Source organism: Pipistrellus kuhlii, unplaced genomic scaffold (assembly GCF_014108245.1).
Source record: "Pipistrellus kuhlii isolate mPipKuh1 unplaced genomic scaffold, mPipKuh1.p scaffold_m20_p_8, whole genome shotgun sequence".
Lineage (NCBI taxonomy): Eukaryota > Metazoa > Chordata > Mammalia > Chiroptera > Vespertilionidae > Pipistrellus > Pipistrellus kuhlii.
Genome location: NW_023425584.1, coordinates 69,510,268 through 69,528,733, shown reverse-complemented (window position 1 = coordinate 69,528,733; position 18,466 = coordinate 69,510,268). Strand labels below are relative to the sequence as shown.

The 18,466-nt window shown below is 56.1% G+C and overlaps 1 protein-coding gene and 1 non-coding gene across 4 annotated transcripts; one reads left to right on the top strand and one right to left on the bottom strand.

Moving 5' to 3' along the window:
* Positions 1–441: 441 nt before the first annotated feature.
* LOC118711913 lies at positions 442–546 on the bottom strand. The gene has a single exon (XR_004985870.1). It is a non-coding gene; the product is annotated as a U6 spliceosomal RNA (small nuclear RNA).
* Positions 547–726: 180 nt separating this feature from the next.
* On the top strand, positions 727–18,033 carry MED16 (mediator complex subunit 16). 3 transcript variants are annotated; one of them, XM_045576357.1, is made up of 15 exons: positions 727–874; positions 2,555–2,727; positions 3,847–3,954; positions 4,276–4,445; positions 6,814–7,245; positions 8,178–8,283; positions 10,395–10,550; positions 11,205–11,416; positions 11,924–12,130; positions 13,363–13,573; positions 14,019–14,152; positions 14,238–14,448; positions 14,859–15,075; positions 16,959–17,042; positions 17,610–18,033. In XM_045576357.1, the coding sequence occupies exons 2-15, from the start codon at positions 2,595–2,597 to the stop codon at positions 17,734–17,736; spliced, it is 2,508 nt and encodes an 835-aa protein (XP_045432313.1). In that variant the 5' UTR covers positions 727–874; positions 2,555–2,594; the 3' UTR covers positions 17,737–18,033. The 3 variants fall into 3 exon arrangements, with proteins under 3 accessions (XP_045432313.1, XP_036280956.1, XP_045432314.1); XM_036425063.2 differs by having other exon boundaries at positions 728–874; positions 14,256–14,448; XM_045576358.1 differs by lacking the exons at positions 727–874; positions 2,555–2,727; positions 3,847–3,954 and having other exon boundaries at positions 4,313–4,445; positions 6,768–7,245.
* The last annotated feature ends 433 nt before the right edge of the window (positions 18,034–18,466 follow it).

Here is an 18,466-nt window from a genome sequence, read left to right as displayed (position 1 = left end):
GTAACAAGCTCAGAAGCTCCCATCTGCAAATGGGACCCATCCCCAGGTTCCCAGAGGATGCGATTGGACCTGTGGGGGTTCTTGCCCCTCTGCCCCAGTTCGGTTCCCAAGCTGCCTGGCCTCCATGCCTTCGTCCAGGCTTTGCCTTCAGCCTGGTGCACCCTTCCCTGCAATCCCAGGACATTCCAAACTGGCGAAAGTCTAGCAGGAATAGAAGCAGCTTGTTGGAGGAGGAAGTGGGGATAGGAGTTTGAATCCACAAGGATCCTCAATTGGATAAGTCACCTCATTTTCCCCACCTATGAATAATACAAAAGTAAAGCAAATACAGAATGGAATTTACTAGCTTTGGAAGGAGTTAGAGAGGAAGCCTGAGGTTGGGAGGGCCCTCAAGGCACTTTCTTATCCAGGCTGTTTCCCCACCCACGGATATTAGAAAAGCAAAATATTGAACGCTTCACGAGTTTGTGTGGCATTCTCGTGCAAGGGCCATGCTAATCTTTTCTGTATCGTCCTGATTTAGTATAGCATTAGCTAGGGGCCAAACCCAGGGCTATTGACAGGGCATGTAAATACTTTTCACTAAGGGCAACCCATCTTGATATGATATCAGTGCAGCACCTAATGGGATCTTTCACTGCCGTGGAAGCAATGCTCGTTATTCTAACCAGACTCAGGTAGCTGCTGGGAGTGTATTCAGCCTCGCGTACACACAGGCCCGGAAGTGGGGCGGAGCCAGAGCCCCGCCGTCCCAGAAATCTCCGGGAAGCGGCCGCGCGGCGCGGCGACTCGTTGGTCCCGGGGAAGATGGCGGCACCGGCGCCGGGGAAGTAAGGCGAGTGCGGGCTGCGGCCGCAGCGCCCTGACCGGCCCGGTGAGCAAGAGGCACGGAGGTCCAGAGGGGTCAGCCGGCCTCCGGGCGTCCCCCCAAACCCCCGGAGCTCGTGCCGGAGGAGGCGGGGCCTTGGGGGCCTGGGGCGGAGCCTGCGGGGTCAGAGGGCGAGCCGGAAAAGCAAAGGGTTCTGGGTAAGCGGCCTGGGCGTGGCCTGGGCTTGTTGCCGGAGTGGGGTCCTCAGCCGGGGGTGGGGGGAAATCGCTGCGGGGCCTAAGGATTGTTTCTCTCGGGGGCTGGGGGGGGTCCTAGGCGAATTGGGGGTGGAGTTTAACGTGGTTTTTTTGGGGGGGGGGTTGGGGGTTGGGAGTTTGGAGGCGGGACCTAGTGGTTGTATGTGGTCCCAGGCTGGGCCTGGAGTTGGAGACTTGGAGGCGGAACCTGGAGGGCGCGGGTGTGGGGATGGGGTCTGGAAAGCAAAAGGTGTTAGAGGCGGGGCTGGAGGACTTTGGGATCGGGATGGGATGATGCCCAACAACTGAGCCACACTGGCCAGGGCACATGTCACTTGTGACTTTTGAAAGCCTCTAAGGTGCATGCCCACCGCAGTCTTCTCTCCATCATCTGAGTAATGTGCACCTGTTAGAGAAAATTAGAAAAGCACAGACATTTAGGATAAAGGGAATCACCTATTATCTTCCACGGAGAAGCACACTGTTAGAATTTTGGGGTCGTTCTCTCCCCTTTCTGTTTTCTGGGTCTTTAAAACACGTGGTTGTAGGCACACTGATGGCAGTTGGGGAGCCCCTGCGGTGAAGCCTGTGCGTTCAGGCTGGGCCTGGAGGTTCTAGAGGCAAGTTGGGTGCGGGGCCTGGAAAGCAAAGATTGAAGAGGAAGGGGAAAGAGGGCTTTGGGGGCGGGGCCTGAGGAATTCGGACCTGGGATTTGTGATTGAAAAAAGCGTTTATCATACTTCATGGGGCTTTTTAATGGTGAAAGGAAATAACCCGTAATCGATGCCAGGCACATAGCACTGAGGGGATGTTCACCGTTATTGTTATTCTTACAATCCATAAGGCCACAACAAAAACACACCAAAAATATAAATGCTGACTTCCCCCAACCTGTCTCCCCAACTCTGCTGAAGGTAACCCCACCGGTGCCTTCCTTATGGATAGACCCAGGTCTGACCTCTTCTCGGTTTCCACTGCTCACCTGGACCAGTGCAGTCACCTACCCCATTCCCCAGCTGCATCCTCCAGACAGCGAAGGGTCCTTCTGAAATAGAAATCATCACTGCCTTCCCGGGACTTGTATGCCATGCAGGGGGAAAGCCAGGACCCTGCACTGCCGCCTCCCACCCTTACTCCAATAACCAGGCCACTTCTTACACACCCCGGGCTCCAGCCATCCTCCGTGCCTTTGCACTGGCTGTTCCCTCCACCTGCAGTACTCTTCCCCAGATGGCTGCATGCCTCTGCGTTCCCTTGCACCTATGCTCACATGTCTTTTCCCCAGTGAGCCTCCCTTACCCTCTGTTTAAAATGCAGCCTTCCTCCCTGACACACGCCTGTAAGACCAAGGGCAGGGATTGGGTCCTTTTCCTTCCTCATAGTGACCCAGCAGCCAGCATGGCAGTCAGCACCTTGCAGGCACTTGGCAAAGGCAAGCCAGCCCTCCCTGCCACTTCCTCCTCCTTCAGGTGGTCATTCTCTTCCTCAGGTGACTGCTCTCAGTGTGCGACCCGTGGCAGGCGGGCACAATGGACCTGGCTTATGTCTGCGAGTGGGAGAAGTGGCCCAAGAGCACCCACTGTCCGTCAGTGCCCCTGGCCTGTGCCTGGTCCTGCCGCAACCTCATCGCTTTCACCACGGACCTTCGGAATGACGACCAGGGTACGGCACACCCCTTCACCTCCAGCCCGGCTCCCGTTCCCTCTTCTCCCCTCCCCACGCATTGTATACCCCTGGCTCCCATGGTGCCTGCCGTGGGTGACTCCATGTCTCTAGCCTGCCTGGTAGCCACCTCCAGCCTGCCCGGGCCCTTTCAGTCCTTCCTCATTCACAATTGGGGGGTGGTGAGGCCCCAGCCTCTCAGGTGTGCCAAGGGCAGATGCATTGAACGGATGGTGCAAGCCCAAGTGAGCCTTCTATTTGATGATGCTTGCTCTCCTCGGTGAACCACCTCCCATTGAACTGTGGCTGCTTTCCTCAGTGAGCCCCCCAACTTAAGGATGGCTCTGTGATGGTGCTCTCCTACCTCTGGTGCCTGGGGGCACTGGGGTCACCCCTGCAGGATTGAAGTGGGGGGGAAGGTGAGCATTTTACTCAGGCTTGTTGGAGATTTGAGTCTCACTTTCCATACCTTACATATCACTTTTTAAAATATCCATGTTTTTATTGATGTTGAGGAAGGGAGCAGGAAAGAGAGAAATATTGATGTGAGAGCAAAGCATTGATCGCTGCCTCCTGCATGCCGTCCACTGAGGATTAAGCCCACAACCTGGGCATGTGTCCTGACTGGGAATTGAAGCAGCAACCTTTTTGGTGCATGGGATGATGCCCAACAACTGAGCCACACTGGCCAGGGCACATGTCACTTGTGACTTTTGAAAGCCTCTAAGGTGCATGCCCACCGCAGTCCTCTCCCCATCATCTGAGTAATGTGCACCTGTTAGAGAAAATTAGAAAAGCACAGACGTTTAGGATAAAGGGAATCACCTATTATCATCCGTTCAATGGAGAAGCACACTGTTAGAATTTTGGGGTCGTTCTCTCCCCTTTCTGTTTTCTGGGTCTTTAAAACATGTGGTTGTAGGCACACTGATGGCAAACTGGCAGGCCTGCTCTTTTTCCCGAGGGAGCACAGCCTGTGCCTCATTAGTTCCCAGGCTGAGCATGTGGTCAGCAGCATCTCCATGACTTCCCTTTGGGTGAGAATTGCTGGGTTCCTCCGTGACTTCAGAGCTACCTCGTTGTCACTGAACTGACCATACCCCGTCCCGTCTCCTGCAGACCTGACCCGCCTGATCCACATTCTGGACACCGAGCACCCCTGGGACGCACACTCCGTCAGCTCCGAGCACAGCGAGGCCATCACCTGCCTCGAGTGGGACCAGTCAGGTGAGGGCGGGGCTGGTAGGGTTGGTAGGGTCCTGTGTGGCTGAAGGAGACCATGGAGATGCTCACACTTGATCCGGAATCCCAGGGAGACATGTTCTGTATTTCTTTGGTCCTGTCCCCAGAGGCAGAGCTGGGACTGGCACCTTCCATTTACAGCTTTGCGGCTACTGCTTTTCCTGTTCCCGTGTTCAGAGCCATTTCCGCATCAGCCTTGTGCCACTCCCCCACTCCATCTCACCGGGCTGGCTTCTCCCAGGTCCCTGAAGTACCGCGGGTAATAGTGCTTGCTGGGGATTTGTGATGCAGGTTTGCTTCACACAGGCTCCCGGCTCCTGTCAGCTGATGCCAATGGACAAATCAAGTGTTGGAGCATGGCGGCCCACCTGGCCAACAGCTGGGAGAGCTCTGTGGGGAGCCTGGTGGAGGGGGACCCCATTGTGGCCCTGTCCTGGCTGCACAATGGTGTGAAGTTGGCACTGCACGTAGAAAAGGTGGGTGTCTGCCTGAAGAAATGTGGTAGGTGAATCCACTTAATGTCTGTCACCTTGGCTCCTCCTCCCCCAATACCAGCATCTTCTGTTGTTCTTTTTTTTTTTTTTTTTTTTTTTTTAAAGAAAAAATATATAGCCGAAACCAGTTTGGCTCAGTGGATAAAGTGTCGGCCTGTGGACTGAAGGGTCACAGGTTTGATTTCGGTCAGGGGCATGTACCTTGGTTGTGGGCACATCCACAGTAGAGGGTGTGCAAGAGGCAGCTGATCGATGTTTCTCTCATCAATGTTTTTAACTCTCATTCTCTCTCCCTTCCTCTCTGTAAAAAATCAATAAAATACATTTAAAAAGTATATATATACATATATATATATATATATATTATTTCAGAGAGGAAGGGAGAGGGAAAGAGAGAAACATCAATGATGAGAGAGAATCCTGCATACCCCCTACTGGGGATCAAGCCACAACTTGGGCATGTACCTCTGACTGGAATCGAACCCAGGACCCTTCAGTCCCCCAGGCTGACACTCTGTCCACTGAGCCAAACTGGCTAGGGCAGTGGTCGGCAAACTCATTAGTCAAGTGGCAAACCTTGGCTCGCGAGCCGCAGTTTGCCGACCACTGGGCTAAGGCATCTTCTGGGTTTTTGAACCTGGGGCCTGGCTCATACCTTTTATCAAGCTGTCAGTTGGCACTTGTGTTTCCAATGGGCCACCTGTTTAACTGATGGCTGCTGTCCTCAGTGAATCTTCCATTACACTGTACTGAGAACCCAGTCCACACTTTGATTCAGTAATATTCCAGAATTCCTCTCTCCGTGCCCTGGTTCAGCGCAGTGTCATAGTTAGCACATTGCCGGCCAGTAGTTTTATTGCTAGCTTTACCCAGTGACCAGATAAGTTTCTATTGAATGAATACAAAAGGCATGCTTTAAAATTAAATACCCATTGCATTTTGAAGTTATTTATTACATGTTCTCACAAGCTAATATTTTTTAAAGTATGATACTTTGTAAAACACTGTGTAATATGAAGCGAGAATTCTTGTGATCCATCCTCAGTGTGCTAAGACTGAAGCCTCCTGGATCAAGGGAAACCTGAGTTAAAATTCTGACTTCATGCCTATATGCATCACTTTGCTTATTACCAAATGGGGCTCTTGGTGGGTCCTGGTGAAGATTCATTGAGAGACTGCATGAGGGGAGTCAGCCTGGGGCCTGGCACAGGTCAGAGGCCCAGGAACCTGCATTCTGTTCCAACCACTTAGAGAAACCCTGTGTAGCCGCCAGCTCAGTGCTGTTTCAGTGACTAAACAGCACAGACACAGCTCACGAGTGCCATGCTGAGAGAAAGAAACCAGACCTGGAGGCTGCACACTGGTTCCACTCAGGTAAAATTCTAGAAAAGGCAAAACTCACACACAACCAGGACCATGGTAGGGTGGCATGAGGGCCCTTTTGAGGGGAGTGGATTCTGGTCATGATTTTAGTGGTTTTCCATGACAATACGCTTGTCAAGTCCCATGGAACCATATGCTTAAAAAAGAGTGAATTTTGTTGCACATAAATTGTAGCTTAACCCTAATTTGACATAAAACAGTAATAAAATAGCAGCAGCCAGTACTTTTATGGTACCTCCTGAATTCTTTTTTTTTTTTTTAAATATATTTTATTGATTTTGTACAGAGAGGAAGGGAGAGAGACTGAGAGCCAGAAACATCGATGAGAGAGAGTCATCGATCAGCTGCCTCTTGCACACCCCCTACCGGGGATATGCTCGCAACCAAGGTACATGCCCTTGTCCGGAATCGAACCCGGGACCCTTCAGTCCCCAAGCCGACGCTCTATCCATTGAGCCAAACCGGTCTCGGCCCTCCTGAATTCTTAATGCAGGGTCTGCACATACAGCCAGCGGGCTGCATGCAGCCCCACCTGTTTCTGTGAACAGTCTTATTGGCAGCGACTTCTACAAACTCAGAGAAAGAGCAAGCAGTCCCCCAGCAGAGGCCACCTGGCCTGCAAACCTAAAATACCGAGTGACGGCCCCTTACAGGAGAAGCTTGCTGACTCCTGTCCTTCATGTATTCAGTCATTTGACTCTCAGCAGGGTCCTCAAAGTACAGATGAGGAGACCGAGGGTCAGAGAGGCCCATATGACTGTGCTCAAGTGGCCGAGGCAGGATTTGAATTCAGGTCCACGCTTTTGTAGCTTCTCCCTCATTGTTCTCTGTTTCTGTGGGTGTGACTCGCAGAAGGGGGTTGTCGGGTCACAAGAGGCAGACCCCTAACCGCTCCATGGAGCATCTTTCCTCACGCCCTAGGTGGGGGTGGAACCAATGCTAAGGACCCTCCCTCACTCCCCCGCAGTCAGGTGCCTCCAGCTTCGGGGAGAAGTTCTCCCGGGTCAAGTTCTCACCGTCGCTCACCCTGTTCGGGGGCAAGCCCATGGAGGGCTGGATCGCAGTGACCGTCAGCGGCCTGGTCACCGTGTCCCTGCTGAAGCCCAGCGGGCAGGTGCTGACGTCAACGGAGAGCCTGTGCCGGCTGCGGGGCCGAGTGGCCCTGGCCGACATCGCCTTCACGGGCGGCGGCAACATCGTGGTGGCCACAGCGGATGGCAGCAGCGCCTCCCCCGTGCAGTTCTACAAGGTGTGCGTGAGCGTGGTGAGCGAGAAGTGTCGCATCGACACCGAGATCCTGCCCTCGCTCTTCATGCGCTGCACCACCGACCTCAACCGCAAGGACAAGTTCCCCGCCATCACCCACCTCAAGTTCCTGGCCCGAGACATGTCTGAGCAGGTGAGGCCCCCTGGGATGCGGCCGGTGCCCACATTTCTCATTTCCAGTCCTGGATCGGGAGTCCAACACGGGTCTCACGGGGCTAACCCCAGGTGTGGGCAGGGCTGGTCTTCCCAGAAGCTCCAAGGAAAACCGTTTCCAGCCTTTTCCAGCTTCTAGAGGGGCCGTATCCCTGGTTCTTGGCACCTTACTCCATCTTTTTTTTTTTTTTTTTTAAATATATTTTATTGATTTTTTACAGAGAGGAAGAGAGAGGGATAGAGAGTTAGAAACATCGATGAGAGAGAATCATCAATCAGCTGCCTCTTGCACACCCCCCACTGTGGATGTGCCAATAACCAAGGTATGTGCCCTTGACCGGAATTGAACCCGGGACCATATAGTCCACAGGCCGACGCTCTATCCACTGAGCCAAACCAGTTTCAGCACCTTCCTCCATCTTCATAGCCAGCACAGCCTCTACCATCTCTGACCCTTTCGCCTCTCTCGTGAGGACTCTGTGATGACACGGCTCCTCAAGGACTCCAGAATTGTCCCTATCTCAGAGTCCTTGACTTAATCCCACCCACAAAGCCCACATGTCCCAGGTCCTGAGACCAGGAGAGGAATGTGTTTCATTCTGTTGTTCAGTTGACCCCACTAAGTCACTATGTTCCCGTCATAACAATGCGCAGTAAGGCCTAAAGTATCAGGGAGAGCACCATGAGGTGATGCGTACTGTTCCAGCGGAGTGGTGGATAGGTAGGCTTGGGTTCGAGTCCACAGCGGCTGTGAGGCCAGGGCCAGTGTGAGTGACTGAGGAGACACGGGCCTGGGGAGGGAAGGCAGCTAGATAGGGCAGGACAGCATCTGAGCCTGGGCTAGAGCCAGCCCTCCCGTAAGGTGTGAAGGCCCAGGTGCCGCTGCCGCCTCTGTCACCCCTTTCCTCCCAGGTGCTCCTGTGCGCGTCCAGCCAGACCAGCAGCATCGTGGAGTGCTGGTCCCTGCGGAAGGAGGGGCTCCCCGTGAACAACATCTTCCAGCAGATCTCTCCTGTGGGTGAGTCTCCTCGGTGGCGCTGGGCATTTGACTTTTAAATTGGGGAAACTTGGGCTCAGAGAGGTGAAGTCCTTACTTGTAGTCACCCAGCAGGCAGCCCAGCCACACAACCTGAAACCTTTGGGCGGGGGCGGGTTGGAGGAGGAAGAGCAGAGCAAAAGTCCCGGGCACAGAGCCCGGAGCTGAGCCAGCGCAGCAGGCGGATGGCTGCAGGGAGTCACTTCATCCTAAAAGCCGTGGAATCTTGCAGAAACCCTGGTTTAGAGTGAGGAAACTGAGGCTGGAGGCTTAACCGAGTTTACCAAGAACAAGCCTACAGTCTCACCTCCCTCTCCCCATCCTTTCCCCCATGGGGAGACCATGGCTCAGGATGGCCCCAAGGCTGGCAACCCCTCCCCCGTGCAGACCCCGCAACTCACTGGCCCGGCCCAGCCCGGCCTGAAGTCACAGGAAGCTGGAAAAGCTACTGGTTTTCAACCCCTGATGGCAGCGCTGTGGGGGGGTTACCTTGCGCTGAGACACAGATGCTGAGGCACAGATGTAGATGTTTTCCTGGCAAAAGAAAGCCCTGCTTTTTGCCGATTAGTGCTAATGGACTCTGGGGCAGTTGGGTGTTGGGGGTGGGCTGCTGCTGAACAAAAGCTGCTAATGAGGCTGTGTCAAGAGGCCCCTTGAGGCTCCGTTCGCTGCTCAAGGTGGTTACATAAGCTGTCCTGTGGCTGCGGAGTGATTAACTGAAGAGGGCCACACTGCCCTGTCCCTGGGCAGGCCTCCCAGGGAGCTTTTACACTGGACCGGCCCCACAGGGGGCAGGCGGGCTGCATTAGTGCCTCCGCGGGCAGCAGGGGGCCAGGAAGGGTTTAAATGCTGGGCACAGTTCCCAGCCCACAAGTCCTCCCTGGAAGTCGGCTGTTACCTTGACACTTTAGTGTCTTCCATGCCAGATACTGCAATCCACTCTAACCTCTCTGGGCTGCAGTGTCTCCTGAGGGACAGCATTTGCCAAGAGTCCCTTATGGGTTTATGGACTGTGAGGAGCCACCTGGGGCACAAACCTGGACATAGATGGTGGCAGAGATGAGCCTTCTGACAGTAACAAGCCACAGCCCAGCCCTGGCCGCTTTGGCTCAGTTTGTATAGTGTTGGTCCATAAGCGGAAGCATCGTGAGTTCGATTCCCATCAAGGGCACTTACCTGGGTTGCATGTTCGATCCCCCACCCCAGTTGGGGTGTGTGCTGGAGGCAACCAGTCGATGTATCTCTCTCATGTCAATATTTCTCTCTCTCTTTCTTCCTCTTACTCCCCCCTTCTCCCTCCCTTCCACTCTCTCTAAAAATCAATGGAAAATATAGCTTCAGGAGAGGATTGAAAAAATACCCCACGACCAACAAAAAACCACAGCCCATACTATTCTAGGCTGGGTCACCTGGCTGCACCTACTTGGTGCCATTAGCCTCTGTGCTCAGGCTGCTGACCAGCTGGGCCCATCCTCCCAGGCGCACACCCCGCAGCCCAGTCTGTTACTCAGTGTCCTGGGCACAAGCACTGGCTGACCCTTTACTTATGTTACCTTCACCAGCACCCACTGGCCAAGCCCAGATCCACAGAAATCAGCCCTCTTCTTGTTGGGGCGGGGGCTTCAGTGTCACACTGAGGGTGTGGGTGCACGAAGAGGGGCATCTTGTCTGATGGGAGAGGAGGGGTCCTCCCTAGCATTTCTTGGATCATGAGGGATAAAACCAAACCTAAGCTGCTGAGTCATGAGGGGAATTTGGGGGTTTGTGTGGTGGCAGGATAAGGAGGGTGGGGTCCCCCTTCTCAGTGTGTTGGGTCCATCAAGTGGGCACCTACTCCCACCAGCTGACAGCTTCCTGCAGGATACCTCCTGCCCGTCCCCAGGAGGTCCCAGGATTGAGTTCTGCTGGCCACCTTGGGTCAGATACCCGTCCTGCACCAACCACCTGGCTGGGGCATGATGTACGGGTGGCCAGGGCTGGGGGAGGGCCCCTGTGGGGGACAGGCACTGGGATCAGAGGAGGGGACTTGGTCACTGTCGGGGGTTTGTCTTGTCTTCATTCCATTGCTGTCCGTGTCCCTGCCCCCTTTTCAGTTGGCGACAAGCAGCCCATGATTCTCAAATGGCGGATCCTGTCAGCCACCAACGACTTGGATCGCGTGTCTGCTGTGGCCCTGCCCAAGCTGCCCATCTCGCTCACCAACACTGACCTGAAGGTGGCCAGCGACACGCAGTTCTACCCCGGCCTTGGTACGGTGGTCTTGGAGCCGCCTCTGGTCTCCAGTCAGTTCCTCACTTTCAGGATCAGACAAGCTCAAAGGGCTGTGAGGCTGGCTGATGAAAAGCTGCTTCTTTAGCTTATAAAGGGCAGTCAGAAATCAATCTGGCAGAGGTTGGAAACTTGGGGGCAAACTTTCCAGTTAAGCAGCTGAGACGTTAATCCTGGGTTCAGTGCCTGGAGCCTGTGACCAATGGGTGAATCAGGCGGAAGCACTGGGAGGCTAACAGCCCAGCCCTGTTACACGTTCATTAAAAGCTTTGGGCTTGAGGAGCCCCTGACCTTACTGACCTCTATTCCTGCTGTGAGGCTCTTCATGTGCGCCTGTCCCCTCCACTTTGCCCCCTGGGAGTTGTGCGTTTGCTCACATCAGCTAAAACCTAGTGCCAGCCCCAAGGGGGCCGGGGATATGAGCCTGAACGGGCGGTGGCTGCTCCACTGACTCATAGGCTGGTAGCAAAGGCAGAGGGGGCAGCAGCTATGGGGGCAGCCACCAGACGTGGGTGATGAGCCCTTTGTGGCTTGGGGCTCACCCAGCCCCAGAGTAGTCACTTCCCATCGTCCAGCTGCCCGTGGGCCAGTTCTGGGCCCTTCCTGCCCCTGACCCTGCATGTGCCCCGCCCCAGGGCTGGCCCTGGCCTTCCATGACGGTAGCGTCCACATCGTGCACCGGCTGTCGCTGCAGACCATGGCCATCTTCTACAGCTCCACCGCCCCGCGCTCCATGGATGAGCCAGCTATCAAGCGCCCGCGGACCACGGGCCCCACCGTCCACTTCAAGGCCATGCAGCTGTCCTGGACCTCCCTGGCCCTCGTGGGCATTGACAACCACGGGAAGGTAAGCACTGTGCCAGGTGCTCCAAAGCTGCCCACTCAGTGTGTGTGGGGGAAGCACCCCCCTCCTCCCCCCATAGCTGTGCCGGAGGAAATGGGCCCCATCTGGTCACTGCCAGGCGATGCCACTCTTTCCGGCGCCTACCTGAGCCCTGGTCCGTTTCCTCGCCCTGCACTGAGGGCCGTCTGCCGCCCGCAGGCCTGTCTAGCATGAGGTGCTCAGCTTCCCTGGGGAGCTGCGTCTGTGTCTGGAGGTCCCCACGCCCCCTCCCTCATGGGTTTGTGTCCATCACGTGTTCATTTGTGTCCTAAATGAAGGCACCAGTAACTCCAAATGTGCCTGTGGGTACAGGGTGGCCTCTTGGGCTGTTTTTGGGAAGCACTACATAGCTCCCTCAAACCCATTAGCACTTCCACACCCCAGGCTCGGACTGCCCACACAGCAGCAGGACCATAAGCCCTCGGAGGGACATGGTGCCCGGAGCCTTACCTGCCATTCCCTCCCCCACAGCTGAGCATGCTGCGCATCTCGCCCTCCATGGGCCACACGCTGGACGTGAACCTGGCCCTGCGGCACTTGCTTTTCCTGCTGGAGTACTGCATGGTGACCGGCTACGACTGGTGGGACATCCTGCTGCACGTGCAGCCCACCATGGTGCAGAGCCTGGTGGAGCGGTTGCACGAGGAGTACACGCGCCAGAAAGCTGCCCTCCAGCAGGTAGTGTGGGGCCACGTGCCATCACCTGACAGGATGCCCCTGCCCTCTTCCCTAGTCCTTCGTCGGGAGAGATTTCTGTGGGAAGTCAGCCCCATAGGTGACACGTGAGCCCCTGGGGCCACCGCCTCTGCTGCCAGTGGGGGCTTGGAGTGCACACGTGTGCATGCATGTGGAGCTGGGGGTTCCTCATGAGACAGGAGCAACAAGCAGCTTAGCGATCAGAAAGAAAGAGAGAACAATGACCCGGAGACATGATTGTGTGCCTGTGAGACCAAGTCATCTCGAGGGCCCTGACCTCCAGTGTGAGCAGCATGGAGGCTGCAGAGGACAGTTCCAGAAGCTGTAGCTTTCCTCTGTGCCAGCGAAGACCAGTAAGACAGTGAAGTGAGGAAAGGTCCCCCTCATCGGAGCAGCCTGTGGGGCTGAGTGGATTATTCGGGTGGATGTGAGGGTGCAGCACAGGTTCAGGGCTGATCGCAGTGGAAATAAAATCACTGCTGGCGGTGATGACTTCCCCATGACAGTATGCCGCTCGCTAAGGATCTCCTCCGTCCCTCTCCTGAAGAGGAGAAGAGGAGGCACGAGAAGCCCCGGTTCCTGCCTCATGGCTGTGAGAGGCCCAGGATGCTGTAAAATCACCGCCGCTTCCTCCAGGCACAGACGGTAGTTTTGTGTGCCGGTTGCTCCATTGTTCTCTGTCAGCCACCAGGAGGAAAAGCAAGGCTTACAGAAGGATGCTCCTTCAGAGGGAAGCAGCACTAAGAGCACCTCAAAATCAAGATGAGTGGGAAACCATCCCAATAAACACATTTTGGATTTTTTTTTTAAATCACTGCTCATGGGCAGTAAGTAACCTAAAGCATTTTAATTCTTTCGTGCATTCACCCATCCCATGAGACCAGATCTCCCCTCGGCACTGCTGACATCTGGGCCAGGTCAGCGGAGGGGGAGCCCTCCTGGGCACAGTGGGGTGCTGAGCAGCCCCCACCCACTCAATGCCAGGCACACCCCCAGTGTGACAGCTACAGATGTCCCCAGAGGAAGCCCTAGTGCCCCCTGGGGCAGGGCCACTCCCAGGTTGACTCCTCCCCGTCTGTGAGGTTCTCTTTTCTGATTCTGCCACAGGGAGGTAGGGCACAGAGACACGAAGCAGGTTGCCTCAGCCTGCCCCGCCCAGCTCCACACTGTGGCAAAGTGACTTCCTCACGCTGCACCCCCCCACCCCTCCCCAGGTCCTCTCCACCCGGATCCTGGCCATGAAGGCTTCGCTCTGCAAGCTCTCGCCCTGCACTGTGACCCTGGTGTGTGACTACCACGCCAAGCTCTTCCTCATCGCCATCAGCTCCACTCTCAAGTCCCTGCTGCGCCCACACATCCTCAACACCCCCGACAAAAGCCCCGGCGACCGGCTGACCGAGATCTGCGCCAAGATCACAGACGTCGGTGGGTCCTGCCCCCGCCTGGCAGGCCACCCTCAGGGCTGCTGCACATGCACAGCCGTGTGCGAGAATGTCCTACATCCCACCCGCACGCTGTCCCCTGGAGCCGGCTGTGCCAAGCGTGGGGGCGGTACTGGGGGAGTGGAGGCCCTGGCCCTCAGGGCTGGCCTGGAGCTGGGGCAGATGTTAACCAGGAGGGAACCGGATGAGTCATGCTGGGGAGGAGCTGCAAGGGGCCCAGTGCAGGTTGGCCCGAGGGACATTGTGGTTGTCTGAGAGCTGGAGTGGACACTGTTGCTCTAGGTCCAGCCCTTTCCTCCAAGCTCTCAGCTCAGCCATCTTGTCCACTTGCTTGTTCACAGTGTTGGGTTGACCTCGTCAGGCCTAGCTCGCATTGGGTGCTGGTGGGTAACAAGAGGCCCAGCCACCTGACCACCCTCCCCTTCCAGATATCGACAAGGTCATGATCAACCTCAAAACAGAGGAGTTTGTCCTGGACATGAACACGCTTCAGGCGCTGCAGCAGCTCCTGCAGTGGGTGGGCGACTTCGTGCTCTACCTGCTGGCCAGCCTGCCCAACCAGGTGTGCCCCCGCCCGAGTCCTCCCGAGGCCCCCTCCCCCCGGACCCGTGGGGGTGACGGGGTGCGGCACACAGTTAAACACCCAGCCTGGGTGCTTCCCGCAGGGCGCCCCGCTGCGGCCGGGACACAGCTTCCTGCGGGACGGCACCTCGCTCGGCATGCTGCGGGAGCTGATGGTCGTCATCCGCATCTGGGGCCTGCTGAAGCCCAGCTGCCTGCCCGTGTACACCGCCACCTCTGACACGCAGGACAGCATGTCCCTGCTCTTCCGCCTGCTCACCAAACTCTGGATTTGCTGTGAGATTCCCAGCCCCCACCAGCACATAAACCCTAGCTGAGTCCCCCCCCCGCCCCCACCAGCGTATAAACTTCCACAAATCGAACCAGCTCTCTCTGAGCCTCTGCTGTTTACCCAGCACCCAGCGCAGGTCCGAGCACGGGGTGGGTGCTCATAAACATCAGCTGTTTTTGGCGCCTAGTGGCTGGTCTCGAGTCACCAGATTACATTTCCGTTGTCCTTGCAGCCCTGTTCTAGCGAGGCACCCGGTGCTCACAATGTTTTCTAAATGAGTGGGTGGGTTCCCATTTTATAGCGAAGGCCAGAGAGAGGGAGGGCTTCCGGGGCAGCTCTGAAAGCCGGGTCAGAGCGGACCTGGTCCCTGAGCCCGGAGCTGACCGCCCGCCACATCCCCACGGTCCCTCTGCAGGCCGTGACGAGGGCCCCACGAGTGAGCCAGACGAGACGCTCGTTGATGAGTGCTGCCTGCTGCCCAGCCAGCTGCTCATTCCCAGCTTGGACTGGCTGCCCGTCAGTGACGGCCTGGTCAGCCGCCTGCAGCCCAAGCAGCCCCTGCGCCTGCACTTCGGCAAGGCCCCCGTCCTCCCCGGCAGCGCCAGCACCTTGCAGCTGGACGGCCTCATCAGGTGCGTGCCCCCTGCCTCGGGCCCTTTGCACATTTTTCCGGAAGGTTCCCCCCACTGAGCCTACCGACTCCTTCATGCTTCCGCCTCAGGGCTGTGTCCTGTGCTGTGCCTGCTGCTTCCTTCTGACCTTGACCCAAATTCTGTCCCTGGGAGAGGTCCCTAGCTTAGGCAGTGAATTCCCCCCACCACCACCTCCTAGTATCTGTCACTTCTCTCCACATCACCTCAGGTTTTTTTTTTCTTTATCTTTAAGTTTTTAGAAAATTGTATTGATTTCAGAGAGGAAGGGAGAGCGAAAGAGGATAGAAACATCAATGATGAGAGAGAATCATTGATCGGCTGCCTCCTGCACACCCCTTACTGGGGGTTGAGTCTGCAATCCTGGCATGTGCCCTTGACCGGAATTGAACCCAGGACCCTTCAGTCCTCAGGCCAATGCTCTATCCACTGAGCCAAACTGGCTACGGCCATCGCCTCAGTCTTCACTGCTGTGTGCACTCAGGTATCCATGTAACACCGAGTCCTCCCCCTGGCCTGTCACCTCTTGCATGCAGTGCCCACATGGCTGGCCGTGGTTACTTGGGCTCCAGCCTCTGAGCCCCCAACTGTAAAGCACATCCGGTCTGGTGCCGGCGCCGGCAGACACTGACTCAGGCAGGACCATCACAGGGCTGCGGGGAACTCACGCAGTCAAGGGCCGGCCCTGACGTTGGAAACGGATATGGATAGTTGAAGCCTGCTAAGTTAATCCTTCACTGCTCACAGTACTGTAGCGGGGGGCAGGAGGTTTGTCCCATTTACAGAGGAGTCAGCAGCTCGGAAAGGTTCAATCCCGCCCTGGCTGGGGTGGCTCAGTTGGTTAGGCATCGTCCCATGCACCAAAAGGTTGCTGGTTCGATCCCTGGCAGGGGCGAGCAGGAGGCAGCCAAGCAATTTACGTTCTCACATCAGTGTTTCTCCTCCCTTTCCTATTCTCTCTATAAAAATCAATTAAACGAAAAACCAAAAATAAAAGGTGCAATCACTGAGCCAGGGTTACAACCGGGAACTCTGGAACCCTGGGCCACCATCTTCTGCACCGGGACCCATCGGGCTCCCACCCCACTCGGTGCCCATTGGATGGAGAAACACACATGACCTCCCAAGTACCCTCTTCCTTTGGAAGTTTCAGAAAACACGAATAAGCCCTGGCGGGGAGCTCGGTTGGCTGGAGTGCTGTCCTGTACACCAAAAGGTTGCGGGTTCAATTCTCCGTCAGAGCACATAACCTAGGTTGTGTGCTCAATCCCTGGTTGGAGGCAACCAATTGATGTTTCTCTTTCTCTCTCTCTCCCTTCCTCTCTAAAAATAATCAGTAAACATATCCTTGGGTGAAGGTAAAAAAAGTAAATAAAACAGGTGAATAAAAGAAATAACCATTCACACCCTGGGGTCCCCCCTCTGGGACCGCCCTGCATTTCCTTTCCGTGTCACACACTGATGAATCGCAGGCTTCCCTCTTTTGGGGGTTCAGAAAAGACTTTATGAATGAGTATGCTGGTTACAGAGAGGTTTAAAACCCTTTGTTCTGGAAACTTCCAAACATGCTTTAAACAAATGTAACCAACTGTCCTGCCCCAGCCACCAGGTCCACTTTTGCAGAAGCTCCTACTGCCAGGCTCTCTGTGTCATCCAGGGTGTCCGGCACCGTCCCTGCAGGGTGTCTGTGTGTAGAGGGAGTGTGGATGCACACCTGCCTGCTCACACTCCCTTGTGTTTTGCCACAGTGGGTGTGTTGTGTGTGCATGCATCTGTGTTCGCATGTGTGCACAGGTGCACGCATCTCTCTGTGTGTTGTGGGGTTGGAGGCCTGATTTCCTTTGCTCTCCCCTCTCATCGGCCAGGGCATCGGGCCAGCCCAAGATCGACCACCTGCGGAGGCTGCACCTGGGAGCCCACCCCACGGAGGAGTGCAAGGCCTGTACGAGGTGAGCCGCCCACTGAGGACCCTTTGTCAGTCCCGTGGCAAACACTGTGCCCACTCTGCCACCAGCTGACCACAGGGTGTGAGGTTTCTGTCTGAACTTCACTTTCCCCACTTGTGGAGCTGCCGAGAGGGCACGCAGGCAGTTTCTGTAACGGACGAACTGCCTCGGGGGGCCTGGGCTTCCTTTCCTGGGGCACGATGGCGATCAGGTGACCACACAGCCCTGGCAGAGCTCCTGGTGCAGGAATGAAGTCCAGCCACAGCAGCATGAGGCCTGGGCCCTGATTGCTGCCACACAATCCCAGACGCAGGTTCTGACTCTCTGACTCGCAGGTCACACCACGAGGGCGTGTCTAAGCCAGGACTAGAATCCTGCCCCTTGCCACGTTCACTGAGGGAGGTGAAGGGCGATGCCTAAACTTGGACGGGAGGATGTGGAAGAGTTAGCTCAGTGTGAGATAGCGCACGGAATCGTATTCCTGGGGGGCGGGGACGGCATGTGCAGGGGCCCAGTGGCAGGTGCGAGGGGGCCCTGCCAGCACACGCTGCCACCCGGGTCTGTCTGCAGGTGTGGCTGTGTCACCATGCTCAAGTCGCCCAACAAGACAACAGCCGTCAAACAGTGGGAACAGCGCTGGATCAAGAACTGCCTGTGCGGGGGGCTCTGGCGGCGGATGCCCCTCAGCTGCCCTTGACTGGGGCCCCCAAGCCCTGTAAATAGACTCCTGATGGATTTTACAGGAAGGCAATTCTGTCCCTTCGCCAGCAACAGCATTCCACACACTCAGGACCTTGGTTAGTGCCCTAAAACACGGCCGTCCTGGCCCGGGCAGGTTGCTCAGTGGGTTAGAGCGTGGCCCCCACACACCAAGGTTGGAGGTTGAATCCCTAGTCAGGGCACATACAGAAATAGCCAAGGAATGTGTACGTAAATGGAATAACAACGGGTGTTCCTCTCCCTCTAAAAATAAATAATTTTTTTTAAATAGTCATTCTTCAAGTGTGGCTTTTGGAGCCTCATCAGCCAAGGCCTGATGGGGGCGGGGCAGGTGGAGACCCGGCCTGAAGCCTCAGGTTGGTGCCCAGGGGCTCCACTGTTCCTCTCTGGGGCCGTTTCACAGCTGGTCTCTCCATGCTGTGTGCTAACAGACACCTAGGCCTCACATGTCTTGTGGCTCAGGTGCCAACTTCCCCGAACCTCCAGACCCCCGGGTTTCCCAACTCCCAGACGCCCTGGTCATAGTTCAGAGGGTCCAGGACATTCTGAATGTTGGTCCTTTAACATGTCCTATGTGAGCCCCGGCTGCTGTGGCTCAGTTGGTTGAGTGTCATCCCTTCTCTGCATTTCGTGGCCACACTGCTCCCAGGCCTCCAGCCTTCCTCTACTCACAACCCACCTCCTCCTCCCAGACCATCTCTGGAATC